Source organism: Falco rusticolus, chromosome 12 (assembly GCF_015220075.1).
Source record: "Falco rusticolus isolate bFalRus1 chromosome 12, bFalRus1.pri, whole genome shotgun sequence".
Taxonomy (NCBI): domain Eukaryota; kingdom Metazoa; phylum Chordata; class Aves; order Falconiformes; family Falconidae; genus Falco; species Falco rusticolus.
The window spans coordinates 17,403,685-17,426,510 of NC_051198.1; the positions used below are offsets into that span (position 1 = coordinate 17,403,685).

A 22,826-nucleotide genomic window follows, 5' to 3' on the forward strand; every position below is an offset into this window, starting at 1 on the left:
TACCAGCAGAAGGAGTAAGACCATGGTATCAAAACTATGGTTTGTATGTTCTAAATATTAATTCCAAATTACATTACATTCTGTCCTGCAACTTGTTTGTAAACACACTCTTTTCCTATCTCAGATGTTGATAAAGCACTGAAAATACCTTACATAATGTTTTGCTGCATAGTCAGTTGCTGCTTAAATTTTAGCAAGTTTTTCATACTCCTTATTTGCAGAAACTCTTAAATGTCTTCTGTTTTCCCTTTTGGCTTTTTATTTAATTTTCAAATAGCTATTTCTGTGCTTTTGCCAGAAGGAATATAAAAATTACAACTAGGCCATAAGCAGAAAAAGGAAGTAAAAGCAAATAACAGTCTCACAAAACAGTGCTGTTCTCTGGCATGGGATTTAAATATTGAGATGCAGCAATCTCAAACTTAACAATATTAAATAAAGGAAGTACTTATTTTGGAGGTCATCACCAACTGTGATGGAGACACATGACATAAGTTGCTTTGGTTTTCTTTATTTAAATGAAGATGAATGTGGTGGGGGAAACCAGGTGCGAAATAAAGATCTGAGATGAGCACTGGTATTTAGGTGAGACCACAATGCAGTGCAACAGGAACACGTAGCACTGCCGAGAGAACTTAAAGTCAACCAAATAAGTAACAAGCTCTTTTGTGTACACTAGCATCTTCCAGTTCAGTGATAACATCTATTATCCCTATTCTAGATAGGCACAATGATAATCTTGAATTAAAACTCTAAATAACCTGGTCATTTGAACATAAAAAGGATACACACTAAATCAATATAAATAAATACACCAATACTATTATGACCATTATTGATTATTAATGTGTTTGATAAAATCATAATGGAATTCCTTGTTTTTCTGATGCAATATATCAAGCGCTAATATTTTCCAGGCACAAGAAGTTTAATAATAAAGTTTATAACAGTAAACAGAAGTATTAATAATAAAAGTTTATCACAAGAAGTTATAAAATATTTCTTTAAACTACAAAAATACATATATATGTGTGTGTACACATACACAAACGTATGTCCTTTTGATGGATAGAAACAGTTTAGTCGAATTTTTTTTCATCTTTTCAATGGTAAGATTAATTTTGGTTTTATAATCTGAATGGTCTTTTAACAACAGTATCTCCTATTTATTCCATTTTCCCAATGGATTCTGTTTATCTTCTCAAGTGAAAAACATATAAGAAGTGGTGTTTTGGATTGGCAGCTCCATGCCTCATTATTGCTATATAAAGGCAAGCTAATTTATCCCCCCAAACTTATAATAAAGCACAAATATTACAATTTGCAATTATTTTTTTTCCTGCTGGATTGGCAGCTCCATACCTCATTATTGCTATATAAAGGCAGTGTAATTTATCCCCCAAACTTGTAATAAAATGCAAATATTACAATTTGCAATGATTTTTTTCCCTGCTAAGAATGAACTCTAAACAATAGACAGCTACAGTTTCTCTGCCACACCAAAATAGTGACTTCACCCCAGAGCAATTACATGTTTCAATAGCCTTTCCAAAATAACTCCAAGTGGAAAATCCACTCTGCTGTTCAACTGATTTCATCATCTATGTAACTGCTTTTACTTATCCTAACTATAGCAAGCTTTAAGGATCTCGGCAAGGAAGGATTTACAGGAAATTACAGCTCCAAATATCGATATCCGAGTAAGAATCAGTTTTGCCAGAGCAGGGACTTCAGACTTTGGCCTGCCTGCGCTTCTGGAGATGAAGCTGGCAGGAAGTGGAAGGGGAAGCAACGCACTTGAGGCCAGGATAACAGCTCGGCAGGAAGCGAGGGAAGGCAGCTACAGGCCAGTCAGCAAGATAATGAATACAAGCCAACCTTACAGTAACGAGGAGAAAAAGAAGTTTGACTTTGATTTTTAGCTCCAAATTCAAACAATACGATTAATGGTCATCTGCTCTCTTCCTCCCATTGTAACAAGGCATAAAACGAGCTTTGTTTGGTTTAGCATTCAGAGCAAGAGCAAACACTACTTGTATGCACCGGTGCCGAGAGCTGTGCATAATCAAACCCTGTACAAAGAACCATGGGACAGATTAATGCTTTTGTGCCTACAGAGACAGATATCAGGTGGGATTTTCACAAGAACCTAAATGAGATAGGTGGCTACATCCCACAGAAGTTAAGGAACAAAGGGAGAAAAAGGCTTGTTCCACGTTTCTTTCTGTGGAGAGGTATTTGCCTCAAGAGACTGTGTGATTGCTGCAACTTTTCCGTTGGGTTCTCTAGAGGGAGCTACTACAAATAGGTACTAATCAAGTGAAAATAATAATAATAATATATATATATCTTTAAAAAATAATATAAAAACTCTTTTTTCACAATTGCTGAGGTTTCCCCCATTTCTTAGAAAACAACCTTCTGAAATGCTATTGATTACGTTGCTACAAAAAAGTAGCAGTAAATTTCCAAAAAGGATGTCAGTATTAAGAACACTAAACAAATTTCAAACTGAAATTACCTAATCTTTAAGAGCACACTTCATGTTCAGCTCACCTGTGATTAATGTATATCAATTTATGAAGTCAGTATTCAACTGTTATCTGAGGAAGAAGGACTGAAGTGAAAAGGAAAAGTTGGATACTATAAAAATAGGAAACTAGTAATAAAATTTAGATCCCACTAAATTTAACAGTGCCATTATTCAACTTTATTCTGAGTAAGCCTTAACAGAAACTTCCATTTTCTAGCTAATTAAAAACCCCAACCATATGTCTCCAGGGAATAAAGAGAAGAACGAATAAAAAGAAAACCCAACATTGATACCAGCAGGCTGAAGAAATAGATTCCAGATGTTTAAAGGCAGATTCTTTACTTAAGTCTTTCTTGTGTAGGTATGAAACTGGAAGACAAGATGGATTTTTTTCATGTTGTCTTCCAAACCTGTTATTGATGTAAAATTGTTCCAGTGGAACTGGGTTGGCCTCATTAAAATCACAGAAGAAATACTGCATACCTCATGTTATCCAAAAAAAGTGGCAACAATTCCAGTTTCACCTGTGCTACTGCAAATCCAATCCACCTTTAAAGTCTTATATACGGTCCTTCAATGCTGGTAATGTTAACTATAGCAGTAATGCTAGACGGAATCAAAATATTAGGTAAATACAACCATAAGAGATGATAGTTGTGACTTCAGCAGCATATGGTATTTATAATAAAAAAAAAAAAAAAAAAAAAGAATCTGGTAACAAAGTAATTCCATTTTGGTATTTTATATGGTTAAAAGAGTTTGTACAAGAAATAATAAAGATGCAAGCTCTCAAATACAACTTTTATAGCCTGTACATCTGCCATACACACAGCAAAGGGTAACTGCTTTTACTACTTTTACTATATATAACATTAGGAATCAGGAATCTTGTTCCCTAGAAAAAAATATTAATACTGCACAGAAACTGGCATAGAATGTATTGGTCAGTATTAGTTGCATCAGCTTTTCACAAGGTTATTTGCAAATGATTTCAGGATTCTTAAAGGCTTTCTTCTCCAAAGGCAGAAGCAATGAAATGAAATATTTTCCAATAGTTTTCATAGTTTGTTACGTGTAGCTCAACTGGCACAGAAGAAAGATGTTTGTATTTCCTTTCATTGAGTTGTCATTCTCAGTTTTTAAAGGAAAGAGTGTACCCAACAACTCAGGTAAGCTGTCCAGCTGGTGGCAAGAGTTCCACCGACTCATGTTGAGGCCCAGGAAATGGGTGATAAGCCTGAAAAGAATACAGAAATATAGGCTCATGCTATTTAATTGCTCATATCCCAAGTTAGCCTTTCTGGAGCAATACAGAGTTAGAGATTTGTAAATAATGAGGACTGTCTGTGGTGCTGCTAAGAAACAGAAACATGAAAAGCTGGACACATCCTAATATGCCAAAAGGCTTGGCTACCTGAGGTAGAAAGTCTGTGAGCACACAGTCCTTCAGAGAAGACATCAAACAAGATACTACTGAGTACATGAAGTCTCTCTCCCCTTCTCCCGCTCAAAAAAATTAGAAAAAATACTTGAAGAACAAGATACGGTTTCCTTATATAACTTAGTCAAATGCTCAAGCACAAATAAGGGAAATGCTTAATGTACCTAACAGAAGCTAAACAACCTCTAGTGATGTATACCTTCTGAAATGAACACAATCTAACCCTCCAAAGCAGTATCTCAACAAAACAAGAAATGTTGATTCTGATATTGATTATACCCCATGAAGACTAGATGTCTGACCTTCCCTGAGCATGTATAATTTATCTCTTTAATAAAGACCAGGGAAGACAGCCTTAAAAAAACCCACCCAAAACCAAAAAAACACACACAAAAAAACCCCAAACCCCAAACAAACTATTATTAAAAGTTTTTAAATCTTGAAATTCTGAAATTAATTTGCAGTCTTCAGCTTTTGTTTTGTTTTGGTTTTGCTGGTTTAAGATCAGTTCTTAAATTGACTACATTACTGCACACTGAGAGAAAAATCTATTATGGTCAACTTTCCACTTTCAAATTTAAAATATAACTAAGAACTAATAACTCCTGCATTTGTACACAAAGATAATATATTCAGTAAAATGTCCAGAGGAAGGATTTTGAAAAAGGATCCTCAACTGTAGTTTAGTAAATACAGCCAGTAAAACCAGTTTTAACAATAATGAATCCTTAAAAAAACCAAAACATCAAAACCACCCCAAAACTAAAAGTTCATTTAAGATTCTGAAACAGGGATAAATTGTATTTTAAATAACTGCAAGAACATTAGATCACATTGAGTGTACTTTCTACTCTTTCAGTGAAAAGCACACAGTTGACTGAAAACAAGATATAAATCTAAATCTTAAGTCCTTTTCCAGTCTTCATCAAGCTCCTTCTCTCAAGGAGAACTTCCACTTACTATCAGCCTTGCAGGACAATAGGCAGATGTACTCCTATTTTCCAGAGGACTCTGTTGATTCACAGAAGAATCTTGCCCAAAGTCAAGATGACAGATGTACAAATTGCTCCAGTTATGGGGTTTAATCAGACAATTCTATTGTCAACAACATTCTTATAAAATGGGTTCAGCAGTGATTCCATTGCATACATCAAGAGCTATAATATTAATCTTGGATGAAGTACTGTATTTGAACCAGTCTTGAAGTGTATTCAGTATAACCACTATATATTTCTATTCACTCTAAAAACTATGAATGCATGAAAACTGTGTGCACTAAAACAAACATCATGGATATTAGCAAAATCTGCTGTACTTAAGGAATGCATACAAATTAATTATTAAAAAAACCTTAGGGTTTTTTTATAAACTTTAACTCTGGGTTTTTTCCAGAAACACTTTAAAGTCTTTGAAAGTAAATAAAAACATATTTAGTGCACAAGCTGTTCTAACACCAAAGTAAACCAGATACTGAAACTTAAATTGCTGTAGTCTAAAAAACAAAACCCCCACTATTTAAATTTTACTTACTGCTTTTGCAGCTAATGAGACCTTTTCCTTCTCCTTTTTCCTCTGTTCAGCATGTGTTCTATGTGATTCTTACACTGACATTTACAAAACATTGAAATACTTGTGAACTCTGCTTCTGAATATAGTATTAAGTATAATGTTAATTGAACACGAGGGGGCGCATTGCTTATTTAATTAAACAACTGAAATGCAGAAGACTGTTTTTGTTAAACTAACAACTCACCCGGTGAGGCAAAGCCTCAAGGACGATTTTAATATTCTGACCTCTGCACCTGAAACTTTCTTCAGGTGCGAAGCCAATTCCACAGTAGTCATCTGACTTTTACCAAGCCACAAATAAAGTCCTTGCACAAGATTATGGGGAGACTGGTCCTGTTAAATGGACACTCTTTCAAAAAATAAAACCAGATGGCTTCAGTTCTGTGTTGTACAATAGTTAAATACAGCATCATATTTTTAATTAAGGATGGACTAGATTTTCAAGCACCCTGACCAAAGTATGAATGCAATTATACATTCACAGATGCATTTTTTTGAAGTCTAAATGGGGAAAGAAGTACATTCTTCCTTCCTAGTTCTTTCTTGCCTTATGGTATTGCTATGCAAATGTAAACAATTATATTGCTTTGAAAAGAGAGAAATACGGCTGCTTCTAGTATTTTAGACAGAGGTGAACTGATACCCTGGGTCACTTATCTGTGATGGAAAATTCACGAATTTCAATGGAAGATGTTTCTTTTAAATAACACCACTCACAGCAGAGCAGACTTGCAAGATGATGAGATGAAGTTTAAAAATGTTATATTTTTTTATAATATAAGAGTCTAACAAAGAAGAAAAGTATATGCTTAACAATTAACTGGAAAGATCCAGTTTCCTGGTACTGATCCAAGAATAATAAACAGAGAAGTAGAAACAGTGTATTTCTCAGTGTTCCTTTATAACACTGTAATATAAATGAAATTTTCTACCTGTTCTATCTTCACTAAAGACAAGGGCTTCCCTTTTTATTTTATATTTTTATTTATATTTATTTTATATATAGTATTTTTATTTATTACTGTAACTAATGTCTAATTATTGGGACATTTGCTGTACTGCATGATCAAAACAAAAAGTAACAGCAAGTAGAAGTTTTTCTGATTTGCAAAATACATGATGTATTAACTTTTCTCAAATGCTTTGGTTTATCTTTACTGAAACTCCATATTATGCACCACAGGTTTTTAATATTGTTCACTCTTCTGGAATGCTAAGTGCAAAAGACTGAAATGATTTAAGATCCTGTAGAAAATGAGCACAGGTAACGGGACTGTGTTTTTAGAACATTCGCTTTTTTAAAAACATCCAAAAGTTTGAAATTCAGGCTTTTACTTAAGAAATAGCAATGGTAATTTTCAGTTAAGTTACTGATTCTTTCAAATAGCTTTTAAAACAAAAACAATTATTAACCTTTACTTAATATATTACAACATTTTTAATGCTTATTTTCAATGAATTCATGGAATAAATATGTGATCGTATGCAGATTTTGAGCCTCCACTAAGAAAGAACTTCCTAAACTGATTCCTGTTTCCAGCTGTACTCAAATATTTTAACCTTGCAAGACTACAAGCAAAAAAACCAAGTTTTTTACTCCAGTTACTTATGCTAGTGTATAACTCATGTTTTAAAAGTAGAAGTACATTTTTAGACTACGTTGAAGGCAGTAAACATCTGGTTATTGATGTTCACAAAAGACATCAACACGCCAAAGTTTTCACAACCTCACCAGTACATGGAATAGCCAGGAACACGGCTAGACCCGTCTTTAATGTATGTATTACCTCATCTATTCATCCCTCCATCAATTCATCAAAACAGAGTATATCAAGTCTTTTTTGCTCAGTGATGCTAACAATAAATAGACTTGCTGGGCAGCAAAAGGGTGAAGGAACAGATCGATTCACAGCACACTACTACAACAACAACAGTGTAGAGCAAAATACAAACAAATCATAACATAGCATAGCTTATGTATGTTATGAAGTATAACAAAACCAATATATATAAACTATGATACTATATTTTTCATATCACATCATGCTACACAAAAAGCGTTAGATTATTGTGTCTTATATTATGAAATAGCTACCCATACAGAGATTTCCAAAGATGTATTTCTATTTCAAATATTATTATTAGTTCATGTCTTTCTTACATTTGAAAACACCCCTATTGATTTTAATTTTATTCTTTTCTCCAGTTTTCTTACAAAAACACACTAGGCATATGCAGTAGTAAAACTAAACATGCCTATTCCAAAGGTCTTGCACAATGTTGTTAGGCAAAAAATAACATATGGAAATTACAGCTTCTACTACATAAATGGAGAAGAGGGACAGCAGTTTGGAACATGGTATGTATGAGAGTTTCATTACTTTTCTATTTCAGCCTAACGCAATTTTGCTTAAACAATTACAAACTCTTACAGTATAATACAAAGGTGCCTTTAAACCAAATCCTCTACCAGTGTCTTGCTTCCTGTGAGGCAGTTGTTTTGGCAAACAGCTAGAAGCCTGCCAAGACAAGGTCATCCATCTTTGCCTGAAAAGCTTGAGCCAGCTTTATACAGTAAGGACTTATTACAAACACACAATGCTTACCAGATGTTCAATCAGCTAACTGGATACAGTCCAAGGGACAGCTGTAAATCCATGGAGAGATGTTCGTTATGAAGGCATTTGCCACACAAAGTCAAAATTACATAGGCAGCCTTTGGAGAACCTCTTCACTGAACAGTGCAGTTTAAAAGAATCATGTACCGACAGACTGAACTGTCACCAAGTGCTGATTTGTGTTTGCACTGATACCTTTAAAAAAAATTTGGGGTTTGAACAGTTAGCCTGCAAAGTTCATTTTCCCAACCAAATGCCTGTGCCATTACTGAAGTCAGTATTAACTTGCAAGGACAAAGAACTTAATATGGACTCTCACACTATTATTTCACAGCTCCTCTTCTTAGACCTTCCAGTTATTGTCATTCAGGTAACAATGCACAAATGTCTGCTTTCAGAAGCCATGCTATCAACAGGTGAAGTTTTGTCTTGGAAAAAAACGCATCCCCTACCACACCAACAAGTAAATACAGACCAGAGTCAGTTGAATTACAGATAACCACTGACCTGAACTTATTCTAACAGATTTGGGACAAAAGATTTATTTAAAGTTGTTTATTTAGGATATGACAAAGTTGTCTGGCTGAGCATCATAACCTTCAAGTTTCCACATTAATATAAATGCAAGGCTTGCGGGTTGTTTTTGGTTTTGGTTTTGTTTTGGGGTTTTTTTTTTCCTGGGTTTCTTGGTTTGTTTGTTTGTTTTAAAGAAACAATCTAGAAACTCAAGATTTGGCTAGGCAAAGATTTCTTCCAGTTGTAAACTCAGTCATAAATAGATGACTAGTTCCAAGAAGAAAAAGAAAGAAAAAAAGAATGTTCATTTTTGCAACAAGCATCCACACTTCAGCACAGATATATTTTAAGATTAAACCAAATAACACACAAGAGAAAAGACATGCTAATAATAGTTTTGAATTATGCCTCCTAAGAGGAGAAAATGAAGTCAATAGCAGAAGGAGAAAACTTTGTAAATCAGCTTAAGCTTCTTTTATCTCTTTGATTTTACCCTTTTTCCCTTGTGGTCTGAATGCTGATCTTTTGGTACTGAGTTGAACAGGGATGAAATAATCCCCCAAACCCTACCTACATAAAACCAAAGCTTCAAAGGAAGTAGGTTCTCATTGAAAGCAAAGATTCTAGTTACATTTGAAGTTGGCTCACATGCTACTGCTTTCTGGTGTTCTATTAAGCAAGGAAGCCTACAGTAGGAAAACCAAACAGTCAGTGTAATATCCTACCTTTACTCAAGCTATGCATAAGAAAATGAGATTAGGTTTTTAGAAGAAGCAACTTACCGAGACTGAACAGAGCATAACAAATGTGTGCCTGGTTTCTCTGACTGGATATTTTTCTTTACATCAGGAAGGGAGAAAAGCTATACAGTATGAACACTTCAAACCCTGTATCCCCCAGCACGCAGTATTCCTAAGAACTTACAGGGGGAGTTGCATTTATGAAAGAGCTCTAACTCATGAACCTACCTGAGTAATGTGACTTAAGACAGACACCATTCAGTTAGCACTGCCAGTTCAGCACTGTCCTGTTCAGATAGTTTCAGATTATTTTAACTCCCAGAAAAAGCCCCAGCCTCGAGTCTAAAAACTTAATATTCATGTGGCTTGCTAAGCCTTGGCAGCTTCCCAGGCACCAAGCAGCATCCTTACTTCACAGATAATTTACATTTTATACCTGGAAGACTGCCTGCCCGAACGCCACAAATAATCCAGTGGTGTAGATCCTTTCTGCTTCACCTACAGCTCTGGAGGAGCTACAAAGGCTTGTTGGGGCCCCACTGGGAACAGCACAGTCCAACTCCACCTTTGCCTCTCCTCAGACTCTTCCTAAGCCAATTCCAACACATCAGCTTCTCTCAGACATGAAAACGCAGAGGAAGTTAAGGATATGTGTGTGTTGAATGCTCAATCAAATTCTGCATTTCAAAATAAGAGATAAGACGGTCTCTGCAGTGAAGCTAGTTAGGGGCTCTGTGAGTCTTCTTTTCCATGTGTTTACCACAAGGAACATGGCTTATTATACAATAGGTTCTCCATTCATTCTCATTTAAAAAGCAAATTAAAAAAAAAAGTCTAGAAAAGCGGTAACCTTTGTAAACAAGTGGTTAAACCAGCAGACAAAACTAATACAATAAAGAAGGCTGACTCCCGTGTTAAAATCTTAAAATGCAATTATTTGCAATAAAAAGCTGGTGATTAACTTGGAAGTTTCTTTTAGAGAAAAATGCTAATGCCAGGAGGAAGAGCAAAGGTGGGCTAGAGATACATCCTGATGGAAGAGATGTATCAGTGGGAATAAAGAATAATTTGTAGCTTCTAAAAACCTGAGAAATGTTTCTAGAAAAAGAGGTGAACTGCTCCTCACCTACCAGAAGAATATTCGGCTGAGGTCTGTCTACCTAGTCATATATTAGAAATTCTGAGCAAACTCAAGCATTCTTTCACAGCCAGTTTACTACCCCAACATCAGTTACCAGAAACTGTTTCACATCCTGGCTCATCAGTTTTCCAACAGCACCACATATCTCCCAAAATTGCAACAATCAGAGATAATTTAAAAAATACAAAAACAGCCACCCAATCCAAAGTTGTATTTGCAATAGAAGACATCAGTGAAAGAAAACACCACTTTTCACTAACACAAATTCCTGAAACAGCCAAGCAAAAAGACTAGCTCCTGGATGCATGTCATTTAGACAGATTTCTGTGTAAGCACCTTCTTCTGTTCTATGTTCAGACAGTTCCTAGCACTACCAGATCTCATTTTCTGAGCCCTTAAAGAATAAGAAGCACAATTAATTATGATAACAACAACAACAACTACAAGGAACAACTAAGGAACAAAAGCTCTGATAAATGGACACACGGAGAATTGTAGAGATGGTTTGGAACCCATGAGATATTTTCTAGTAACATATCTTTGCAAAAGGATGCTGCAACACAGAACATAAATACTATTTTTCTTGTTGTATTGATTCTATCAAAGTTGAATGCCTGGAAAAAATCCTGTGGATAATGTGCTTAACAAGCTATATCTGTGTTAAAGATTTATCAACTATGACCCTGCTTATACTGGTACTATTTTCATTTTTCCAGCAGAATTTCTGCCATAACACATGACAATCAGCAATAATTGTATTTGCAAAACTTAAGGCCTTCAAGTAAATGAACTGAGAAGAACCAGGAAATCTCTTCTAAGCTCATATATTTTAATTTAAATATATAACCTAATGTAGTCACAATTCTAAAGACTTTGTTGGATATTTCGATGCAAAAGGTCTAATAATCAACCTAAACAAAATGTTATGCATTCACAAAATACTGCCATGACTTCAGCTAACAGTCTTTATCATTAAATATCACCTGAAGTTCTTCATCCTGTGAAACAAGTTATCTTATGAGCATATGAGTTTGAAGATGAATGTATTAGAAAAACGTAATCTCTTGTAATTACATAACTTGTAGACGTAACCAAGAACTTCCAACAGGCTGCTTTCTGCAGTACCTACCACCTCCAGCATGAGTTACGGTGTTTTATTGCAGTTCAACTCCCCACTCTAAAATAGGGAATCTGTAATTGTATAGAAATACAATTGCATAATGTAAATCGGGACATATAACAATGAAAAATAATCATTACAACTGATTAGACATAGTACATACAGAAAGAGTTTAGAATAGTTCTTAATTCTTAATTACATATTGCCTATAATAAATACAGTTAAGAAAAAAACCTAATGTGCCAAGGTCATTTTTAAGTCACGCTACAGTTGATTCAATACTGACATATTGCAAATGGTAACTTAATAAGTTGGTAGAAAGCTACCATAAGTAACTGTATACATTCGTGTCACACATAAACCAATAATTCCAAAGAAAGAAGAAATCTACAATAATAAATGCAGCGGGGAGGTCACAAGCTTTTACATACACCAGCATCTGTCTCTCAGTCTACGTAAAACTAACTTAGTTGAAAATGTTTTTGATCATTCCTCAGGCGATTTAACTCTCTTACCCACTTAATGGCCATCTGTTATTCTAGTTTTTAAATCTAATCATTGTGTCATCATATTAGTTAAGTTTTAAACTTTCAGCCTGCATTTGTATCTCTATCAGCTACACCAGAACTCTTAAGTATTTCTGAAATCATTCAAACAACTTCACTCACAAAACTCTATAAGCACTAAAACAGATGAAAAACCACTGACAAAGCATGTCAATTCAACTGTCAATAAGTGTACTTCAGTCTAGAAACAACACATACACCACAGCAACACTGAATTAATACAGAAAAATCAATATGACCTTGGACAACAAGCAGCACTGAAGAAATTAATAACACAGCATGTTTATAGGGTCTCCTGTTCATTGAAAGACTTATAAACACCCTTCTCCAGATGAAGATACAAGACTAAAAACCTGTGCAATCATTAGATGCAGTCTGCAAAGTAACAGCAAATAAATATGACAGATCTTTCCCAAGCTAATTACTTCTTACAAACACCAGCCTCCTATAAACTTCATTTTTCTTATATACTGCATATATAAAGTGAAGTCACCCAATGTTTGGTTAATAGCAGAATTGACTGATTACATGCTTTGCAAGTCTGATAAAATATTCTGGCAGAGTAACAACCACCACCACCTTGATCTTGTCTCCCAAAAGTAAGTTATTAGAAATGCTTATTCTTAAAGATCCTACATGATTGCAAATGGGACAGAACATGGCTCAAAGAAGTTAATAAAAATATTCCAGCTAATACTACCGGATGATTTGACAAGTCCACAGGAGCTCCATTTGTTTGTTTGACCAAATGGATTTTTTAAAAAATATCCCTTAAAGTGCTAAGTGGGTAGTTACTATTTGTCAAAACTTTAAAAATCCAATAAATGTATTAAAACTGTAAACAAATATTTTTAGGAATGTAACTTTACTGATTAACTGTTGCAGTTATTTTAGCCTGTGAATGAACACCTCAGTGTGTACCTACATTTGGGAAGTTTCCACTGACACAGCTGTTTCCATTCATGGGAAACATAAATAGGTATTTACACTGAATGCAAAGAGGAATTTTAAAGTAAATCTACAGAAGGTAAAAAACCCTGCAGATCAGTTTTGACATAGAGAGTGTAAAGACCACAACTGTTACAGAAATACTCATTACACAGTTTAAAATGGAGAATTTTTAAATTGTATTTTAAGAGCTGTTTTCTCTCCCTCTTCCAATGCCCACATCAGCAAAGCACGCTTAAGTATTTTGCAGAACTGGTTTTGAAAGCAAAACATGGCAATGTTCAAATTCTAGTAGAAAAAACTAAATCCTACTTTCGAGAACGTCACCTTCTGTGTGATAAACAGTTCAATTAGCATTTTCTTTTCAGTATGTGGGCCACACAGTTCCTACTACAAAATTTACAAAAGATTGCTAAAATGACTAGTTACTCACCCTCCCTCTCAACACAGAACAAGCATTCAACAGCTACAAGCAGGGTCCAAAACAGGATTAGTGTAAAAAAAGGTGATGATAAAAATGGTCCTGTCAGGTTTGTTGCTCTTGTAAGGGCTTTTTATGCAGTTTGCTTTTCACTTCTCAGACTTTAGCATTTGTATTTTCCAACCTTTTTCTGCTTCAAAGACTAGAATTGAATGGAAGCAAGTTCTAGAAAATTATGTTTTCAGAAAAAAATCCAAATTCCCTGAGATTTGAGCAATCCAGTGGAAGAGTTGGCAATGCTGAAAGCCACCCAGTGGAGAGCTGTCTAAAGCCTTGGGCTTTCCAGGCTGTCCCCTAACAAGTGCACTGTTAGTGCTGGAGGAGTAGAGCTTCTCCTTCAGGCAGCTTCTGAAAGAAATTTCACAATATAGGAAGCTGGCACAGCACTATGACCTCCCATGGATTTATAGCTTGTCTTTAGAATGGGAAAAAAATTGCAAGTAGCAATATCAGCATCTGGCAGCAAAGGCGGCTTTGCTATCTATGGGTGTCTCTTAACTAGTCTGTCTCAACGTGACAGGGGGAAGCAGAAGTGCTCTTTACCTCCTTTTGTAAGCTGCCGTATTTCCATCTGTTCTGTACTCCTAAGCCACTCAAATGATGAAACTCCATGAATGATTCAGTTTAGAGGAGGGGGGAAGAGGAAGAGTAATTGTGTACTTCTGTTCAGGAAGTCTGCTTATAACAATGAACTGTTCTCATTGTTTTGCCATGCAAGTCAAATGGAGCAGAGGGGTAAGCAATCTGGCAGCTGCGAGTAAGGGACAATTGAATATTAACAGGTATATGGCAACAACATCTTATGTCAATATTCTGTAAAAGCATACTAAAAATATTGAGAACATACTACTAAAGAAAGTGTTTCTTTTTTTCCTACTATTTAGGATTTTATATGCAAACTTTTGACTTACATAGCAATTTATTCACACAAGGGTTCACTTGCAAAATTAGGACTTCTGCCTCTCAGAGGCAGTATAATAGAGGACAAAGTTCTCTGCCCATATTAATGGATTCAACTAACCTTAAGTCAATTATACCAAAACAGAATTTGGATATCTATCTTAAAAATCTTTGAGATGTGCCAGATAACTGAATTATGTTATTGATTGCTGATAATCAGAAACCTGCATAGAAGAAACAAGTCTGATTTCCAGTACACAGAATTACAGGACAATACTGGTTGGCATGTATATACTACATCTCAGTGGATCAAAAAAAAATGTTTTATTGCCTTTTTTTTTTTAAATACTGCTAACAGAGTTACATGCAACATGATTGCTTCCTCCAGGTAACATTGTTGCTATAGGTATTTTTATTTTCATAAATTGCTATTTTTTTTCCCCTCCAGAATTTGAAATGAAAAATTATACTCATTTTCAGACCATGAAAAGAATGCTACGTACCCTGTTGCTATTCACAATGAAGATGAGAGTTCAAAAACAAGATCCTAGTTAACAAATTAAGTCAAAAATAGCAATCACCAGCCCTAGCCACTCAGAAGTCATGCATTTAGTCTAACTTGAATCTTATGTTCATTTTATAGGCAATGCATACAGATCAACTACAGTGAACTGCCGCACTGAAACGCATAAAATACATATCAGATGTATTCTATTTACATACATATTTATATAAGTATATCTACATAAACCAAATTAAATAGGCATTTTTTAAATATGTAGAATAAGTTACTTTACATGTGGGTTAAGTGTTTCTATTCACTACAGAACGATGCATACAGTTGTTAAGTTAAACAGGGTTCTTCACCAAGACAGCTGAAGTGAGAGGGGACTCATCCAAAATTAGCTAGACTTCAGCCCTACTAAAGCAGTCTAAAAACAGGATTTCATTACATCGCTAAAAAAACCCCACTAAAATAGTTTATGAACAGTTGTACAAACGTGATCCAATTTCCCTTGTGAGGAAAACTAACTTTCCTAGAGAATTCTGCAATACTTCTACACAACATTTCTCCATGGTTATTAAATTGGCTGGGAAAGCTCTAAAACACAAGTTCTACTTCATTTTGTAAGCACACCAGCTTCTGAAGGATTCTATCAAATTCACCCTCACTAAAGCCTCTTGGTTTTTCCAAGGGCTTCCCATAAGACAGTATTTCGTAAGCTTTTTTCCCCTCAGTGGCCTGTCTCCATTCAAGTGCTCCACTTCAATGCTAACATAGCAACACAAATTCTAGTTCTGCAAATTTCCTTCTAAGCCCTTTCAAGTGTCACAGGGTAATGCACTACATAATATAGGAGACATTACCATAGCCATTTTTTATTTTCCTGTATAAAAGGTTATAGAGTTTTAAAGAACTTTTGAAGAACAGCATAACACCGTTCTTCCTGCTCTTTGACAGTCCGACACACCTGAATGCATCTTGTGATGGAACAGTAACACAATGCTCGTTTGGGTATCAAGAACTACCAATGGAAGGCTGGAGGAACATCTACCTGCTCTAAGACAGAACTACACCATCTTTAACCACATTTTAGTTCCATTATTGGCATGTCATTAGCAAGTCACGTGGAAACTACTATTCAACTGATATTTTCTTCAATATGCAGGAAGAAAAAAAGGCAGAGCATATTTTATGTGGGTACAAAATGTGGCTATAAGGTGAAGTTTAAATAATAGCTTGCTTTGATTTTAAAATTCAGCATTTATAGCAATATGTGGGTTTGCAAGCAACTGTTACTAATTGGTCAGAGCACAACAATTCATTATGAAGAACAGAAATATAAATGCATTCTTCCGCTGTTTCTCAACTGTGCCAGCCAAAATCATTTCATTTCATTTCATAACATTTTCTGTTTCAGCTCCTGTCAGGGTTTACATAAATCTTCTTTACATACTGTGAAGCAATGAAAATGTCACTTAGCTGAGCTCTATAAGCTACTGGGGAAAGCTGATCAGTGGACATAATTTTAAAATACGCAAACCTAAACCAGCCACCTAGGCCATTTCAACAGGTCAGGTTGTCATCAAAACCATGACTAAGATAAACCAATTTGCTTCTTCATAAATTCTTTTATTCCCACCATATACCACCTGACACTCTTCCCAGTTAACAGCAGAAAAATATCTTAATCGTTTAATAAATATTTCTCTTCCATCTTTCTTTGGGTTTTTTTCCAACATGTAACTGCTATATCATAAAAATGAAAACACCATGTATCATTACAATAGCTTGGTCATTACTTTACTTGCAAATAAAAGCATTTAGTAGAAAAATATCAAATATGAGAATAACTTGAAAAGCAAATAAGCTCACACACACACACACTCCTTTGATATCTTATCATTGGTACATTCGTCCAAAAGTAAGAATTTGGAAGTTTCTTTTGATAATTAATACTGTCAAGCTATTCTCATTTCATCATCATCCTTTTAGCTGGTATTGTTACCATTAGTGATTAACAGGGTAAGATAAACTGCGACTGCTTATTGATTCACAGGCAGATACATCAAAATGTGTTCACTTTAACTTGAGCTCATACAGATTTAAGAGGATATTGGCACAGCACCTCCTCCAATACTTCTACTGCTGAGGCCCTTGGAAGATGCCATTCATGAAAGAGTAAGATAAAAGATTGAAAGTCCCTACCTTCACCTGATGATCCTGAAAGGTCTATGATGACATACACTCTCCCTTCTGGCTCCAAGTCAATCTGCAATCAAGAAGAGAATTAGAAGTAAAACTTAGAATGGCTCCCAAAGCAAGTGACTGCACATGCAGGAAACAGTTTCCAAAACTCATGAAGCTAAGGTGTAGGCAGGACACATGGGCAGGTCTACAGTTCACTACCAACAGAGCCTCCTTTCACAAAGAGGCCCTGAGGACCCTGCACCTTCACTGAAGTTAAGAAGTGTGTGCCCTCAACACTTGGAAAGCTTTAGCCCAGTGAATTTTACAAATCAAATATTCAAAACACTGTTCTGCCATACGTTTGCACCACTGTTTCCAAGGAAACAAGGCAATAAGTTAAAAAGTGCTAGTATCGAATAATTTTTTTTACTGTAATTCATACTGAGCCCAGCTATGCAAATGTGAAAAACAACACTGTGACCTATTCAGATCCCAGGGGGACAGATCAGCTCTGGTCACAGAACAGGGGAAACGAACACACAGGGCTCGGACGGCTGGTTAACACGTGTTTATAATACCCCCTTTGTATTCCCACTGGGAGAAAGAAATACATGCTTTATCCTCTTATTTTGAAATACAAAATTTATTTATTTCTGCACCCTTCTGGTAGATTTTAAAGGAGTCTTTGGTCTTAGGGAGATCACTTTCTCTCAGCATGAAATACAGGTGCTCAGTATCAAGCCACTATACTCTCACAGACTGTGAGAATAAGCTCCTGTACGTTTAGGCACTGCAATAAAGAGCTCATTACAAATCCTGCTGTATTTTACCATACATTTCATCAGCAACTCTAAATACTGCTGGATTTGAGTATCTTAATGGTGCCCCACACATAAAAGACAATTTTTGCTGCCACCCATCTCTCAAAAATTAAACGGTAACTAAAACACTATGTAATCAATAGCTCTTACTGTCACATGACAGCTCTCACACAATTTCAGAGAGTGAGTAAAGCAACATGGTATACATGAATACTGTATTTTCAGTCCATTTTAGTAAGCAAAGCACACAGATAAAATTTCATGTGCGCTGCCAGGGTGCCTCGGGGGGGCCATGCCTGCCAGGGCCTGTCCTATGCCCCAGTGCTCCAGCCAGGAGTGGGCAGACAGGGAGGCACCAGGGCAGCCCCAGCCCCCGGCATCAGACACCTCCCCGGGGATGGGAGCAGGACAGTGCCAGGCCCAGGCTGGGACACGGTGTTGCTGGGGCAGGGGCTGAAAGCCCAGGTGCTGACATGGGGTCCTGGGCCATGGGCAGGGTAGGGGGGCCTGGCAGTGACACTGGGGCCTGCTGGTGCCCCCAGGGCCCTGGCACTCACAAGGGACTTGAGTTCATGCCTGCCACATACCAAACTGGGGTACACAGGGCAGGTGAGAAAATGAGAAAAGGAGACGTGCCCCCAAAAGCCCCATTCTTCCCCCAAGTGAAAAAGCAGTAGGATTATGTGTCATTGGTGCCAGACCAAACAGACACCTCATGTGCCTCATCGCCCAGCCTGGCCAAGCTGGGCTCTCCAGAAACCCCAGAACTTCACTTTCCTGACACTTGTACTACAGCAAGGCAACCACACACAGAGCCTGTGGCTTCCCCACGCAGCAGGGGAAGGTGGGCCTTGCCTCGCCGCCATGGCACAGAGCTGCCTCCTGCGTCACCAGCCACCTCAGGGGAGGGCACTCGACCAGAATAAGACAATAATCAGGGGTCACCAATTCACACTAATAACCTGGGAGAGCAATCTGTTGGTCTTCACAAACCAGCCAGTAAATGAGGAAAGGAAGCAGACGCCAAAATGTCCAGGCTATGCCAGGGCTTGCCCACCTATGTTCAGCGTGCGGCTTCATGGGGTCACCTGTTCTGCCTCCAGGTTCTCTCCGCACCTGAGAGGGCCGTTACAAGGGGGGGTCCTGCTTTTTTACTCCTCCTTTGGGCCACGGCTGCTGCACACATCGGGGCGATGTGAGATGCACAAGCTCCTCCGGCCACCAAGCAGTTTCTCATAAAAATGCTTCTGCGCAACTCGGGAGCAAGCCGGCAGAGGAGCGCACGGCTCCAGCTGATGTCATCAGACCAACAGATCAAGAAAATGACCTCAGCAGCTGTGTTGTGAACAGACCAGGCAGGACGTAGGTGTTAGCAAGGCCAGTGGCTACTCAGAGGAGAGGAAAATGAAATCATGGTGGAGTGTTTTTCCATAAATAAAACAGTTTCTGAACTGGTAGCATGGGTTTTGTGGGGGACATTTTGTGGAGGATGTTTTTTGTTTTTCAATAAAGCTACTGATTTTGAAATACTCTTCCTCTCCCTTTGCAGTTTTTTTAACGAGAAAAAATAGATCAGAGGCACAGGTGCATGAATAAATTTTGATGTCTATGCAGAGAGAGGCTTTTGAAAAACTGCTATAGCACTCAACAGATGTCTGTAATACTCTGTTCGTATCAGCACTATGTACTGCATGGTTAGGCTTTCAGCAGAATACTTTATGCAGTTAAAATCCCAGTGTGCACATGCACAAACAAAAATGCAACACCATCCCTGCAGAAGAATCAGGCATCTGGAGAAGCTGGTGATCACCATCACAAAATCTCTGTTCTGCCCACTGAAGTACAAATGGCTTTGGAAGCAACTCGGGAACCAGACTGCAGCACTGAACCCACATTTCCATTACCCATCAAGTGGACTGTTCTCACATACCATTTATTAGAAATGCTGCTTAATGATTTTGATTCAGAACTTTTGCTGATGCTCTAAGCAGAACAAACTGTTTATAAAAGGGAGTCTCTTTCACAAAGAAAGTATGTTTCAGTCTGAAAACATTCTAATACCAGTAAGAATGAAATAGACATGTTCTGATTTTACATGTATAAAATACCCACATTTCATTTCAGTGAGTACCTACACTGACAGTCCCATCAGTCACAGGAAGTAGTAATTTTGCAGAAACTGGTAGCTCAGTTCCCTCAGCTGACCTTACATCTAAAAAGAACACCCCAAAAAAAGCAGAATCCCCTAAATCAACAGGAATCTTTCTTTTGTTCTCAGGTCTTTCACGTATCAAATCAAGTGTGGAATGAGAAGGACTGATTCAATTCTAATTTTGCATAAAACATTTCTAATTTAATGCCTAGAAACATAGTGTATAAATACCCTCAAAACAGTCAGATTATTAGAATATAAACTACATGCCTTTTCCTTGAATCTGCACATTAAACAACACTTTGAAGAAGTTAGAGACTATGCAATGTCATTTTATAAATAAGTAACAAAGGATGCATACAGCACAATCTAAAGTTTCCAGGAATTTTTCACCAAATGCCCTGAAAATTACTACATGTGAAACGCCCTTAGACGTATGTAACCAGAAACAGAATGACTGGCCAAATTCAGCTGAATGTAACAGACACCCTGAATGCAACAGAAATAGTCTGATTATGGCAGTTCTTATTCTGACCCTTCTCTTTGACTAAAAATACTTCTCTCTGAAAGCAGCCAAGCATTTATACACGCAGAGAGACACCATGAGAAGATAACTAAACAGACATGACTGTTCAGAAGGACAACAGGGAACAAGGCAAGATGCAAGCCAGAGATGGGACTGAGGAGATGATATAACAGCAGCTTTGCTGTAAGCAAGATACACTGAAAAATATATGCCTTGCACATACATGTCACATACTTCACATCTAACAAAAGATATAACAACTATCACTGAGCAAAATGTTTGATTACCAAAGCAGTTTATCTTGGCCCACACTATTGCTGTGACTTTTGGTAAAATACAGTTTTAGTAGGTGCAAATAAGATTAATTGTGGAGGTACTTTAAACAACTTCTATGCTGCTAAAAGGATCCTGATGTGGCAGTGTATTGAGATGAGTACAATGATTGCTGGAAAGCAGAACAGATCTTGAAAAGCTCCAGGCATGAATAAAGCATATTAGTAGCCTGTTTCAGGGAACAAAAGGCAACCATCCATAAAACCAGACATACTTAGAGGAAAAATCCCGCGTTGAAGCCATGGCCAAGTTTCAGCATATTGAAGGCATTTATATAGTTTCACAGTCATTAATGGATTTTATTTTCAACACCCTTCTGAGACAGTTCCCCATCTGTAAAATGAGATACTCCCAAAGGCACCAGCTAGACTAAATGACTTGCCAGAACACCATACAAGAAGTCTACAGTTAAACAAGAACTGAACTCTGGTCTCTGGAGGCCCAGACTGCCCACTGGACCGTTTCTTCTGTTCCTCAGTTAAGCTTCCCTTTGTCAAGCGATACGCATCCAGTCTTCCTACACTACCAGAGATGCCCAAGCTGGGGGTTTTTTGTTTGTTTAAAGAACTTTAATGGGTACATATCTAAGATGCAATTTCCTCTCTTTTCCATTCAGTGAATACTCATCAGTGAAAACAATATCAAACAAAAAAACTGCTTAAACATTTCTCTGCAGCGTTTCCAGAGCATCACAATTCTTGGGTAACTCTGAAGTACTGCAAAATTTAATCAAACTACACAAAAGACTGTGAAAATAGTTCAGCTTTTCCTCAAGGTTTTCTTTTTGCAAGCTTTTAACTCCAAAGTGTTCTGAAAAAAATGAGTTCTAAGCTTGTTTAGAAGTTCACCATTTTCCTCCTCTCAGATGCAAGATGTAATTCCCACCCCCAAAAAAATGAAAATCAAGACAGAATTGTCTTAGACTAAGATTTTGCTAAGGAAACCACACACTCTCTCTAATCTTACAGGGATGAGGAAGATCAGAATATGCTATGCAGTTATTCCGGTTGCACCGATACTTCATATTTGAATATGAACAAGATTATGTTCTTGACCACTGTACAGCCTGAATCATTCCATTAACATTTGAGGGTGTTTTTTTCATTCTAGCTGATAGCACCAGCACAGAGATTTTGCATGCCCTGTGGAGCAAACAGAGACCTGTTTCAAAGAAGTGATAAACTGCTATCTTCAGTGGCTCATTGCCCCAGTACCATATGTTTTCTTTTGATCATGAGTTCATCAGCCATTCATGTTCCAACACCAGAACATCAACTAAGATTAGGTGCACTATATGCATTTAAATGCCAGCTTGTCTCAAGAGAAATTTAAGGACAGTCATTGGCATAAATCTCAGATCTGAAACAAACAATCAATAGAAAAATGCATTTTGCATAAATGAATAGCATAAAGGCTGAGTAAGTTTTACTCTTGCTGTTCCTTAGCTAGACAGTATATGAAACCCAGTAAAACCCCTTCAACCATGAAGCTGTTTAGGATTTTGGCAACAGTGTAAACCTAAATGGACTGCATAAGCAACAAGCAACTGCACAAACAATAAGAATTAAATCATAAAACCTGCTTTGCACCTCTTGTTGTGATGTTCTAGGATTATCTGATATCTGGATAGCTTAAAGCATAAACCCCAAAGCACATGATCTGTCACTGCAGATGGCTATTTGAGTCACGCAGGACTTGAGAAGTCAGTATGTATTAACCCTTACTGAGC

At 37.0% G+C, this 22,826-nt stretch overlaps 1 protein-coding gene across 1 annotated transcript in view; it reads right to left on the minus strand.

Moving 5' to 3' along the window:
• Positions 1–22,826, minus strand: part of PRKCE (protein kinase C epsilon) — a 293,855-nt gene that overhangs the window by 173,278 nt on the left and 97,751 nt on the right. The window contains exon 2 of the mRNA XM_037405769.1: positions 17,284–17,347. Coding sequence (XP_037261666.1) covers positions 17,284–17,347 — 64 coding nt within the window. The remainder of the gene's footprint in view (positions 1–17,283; positions 17,348–22,826) is intronic.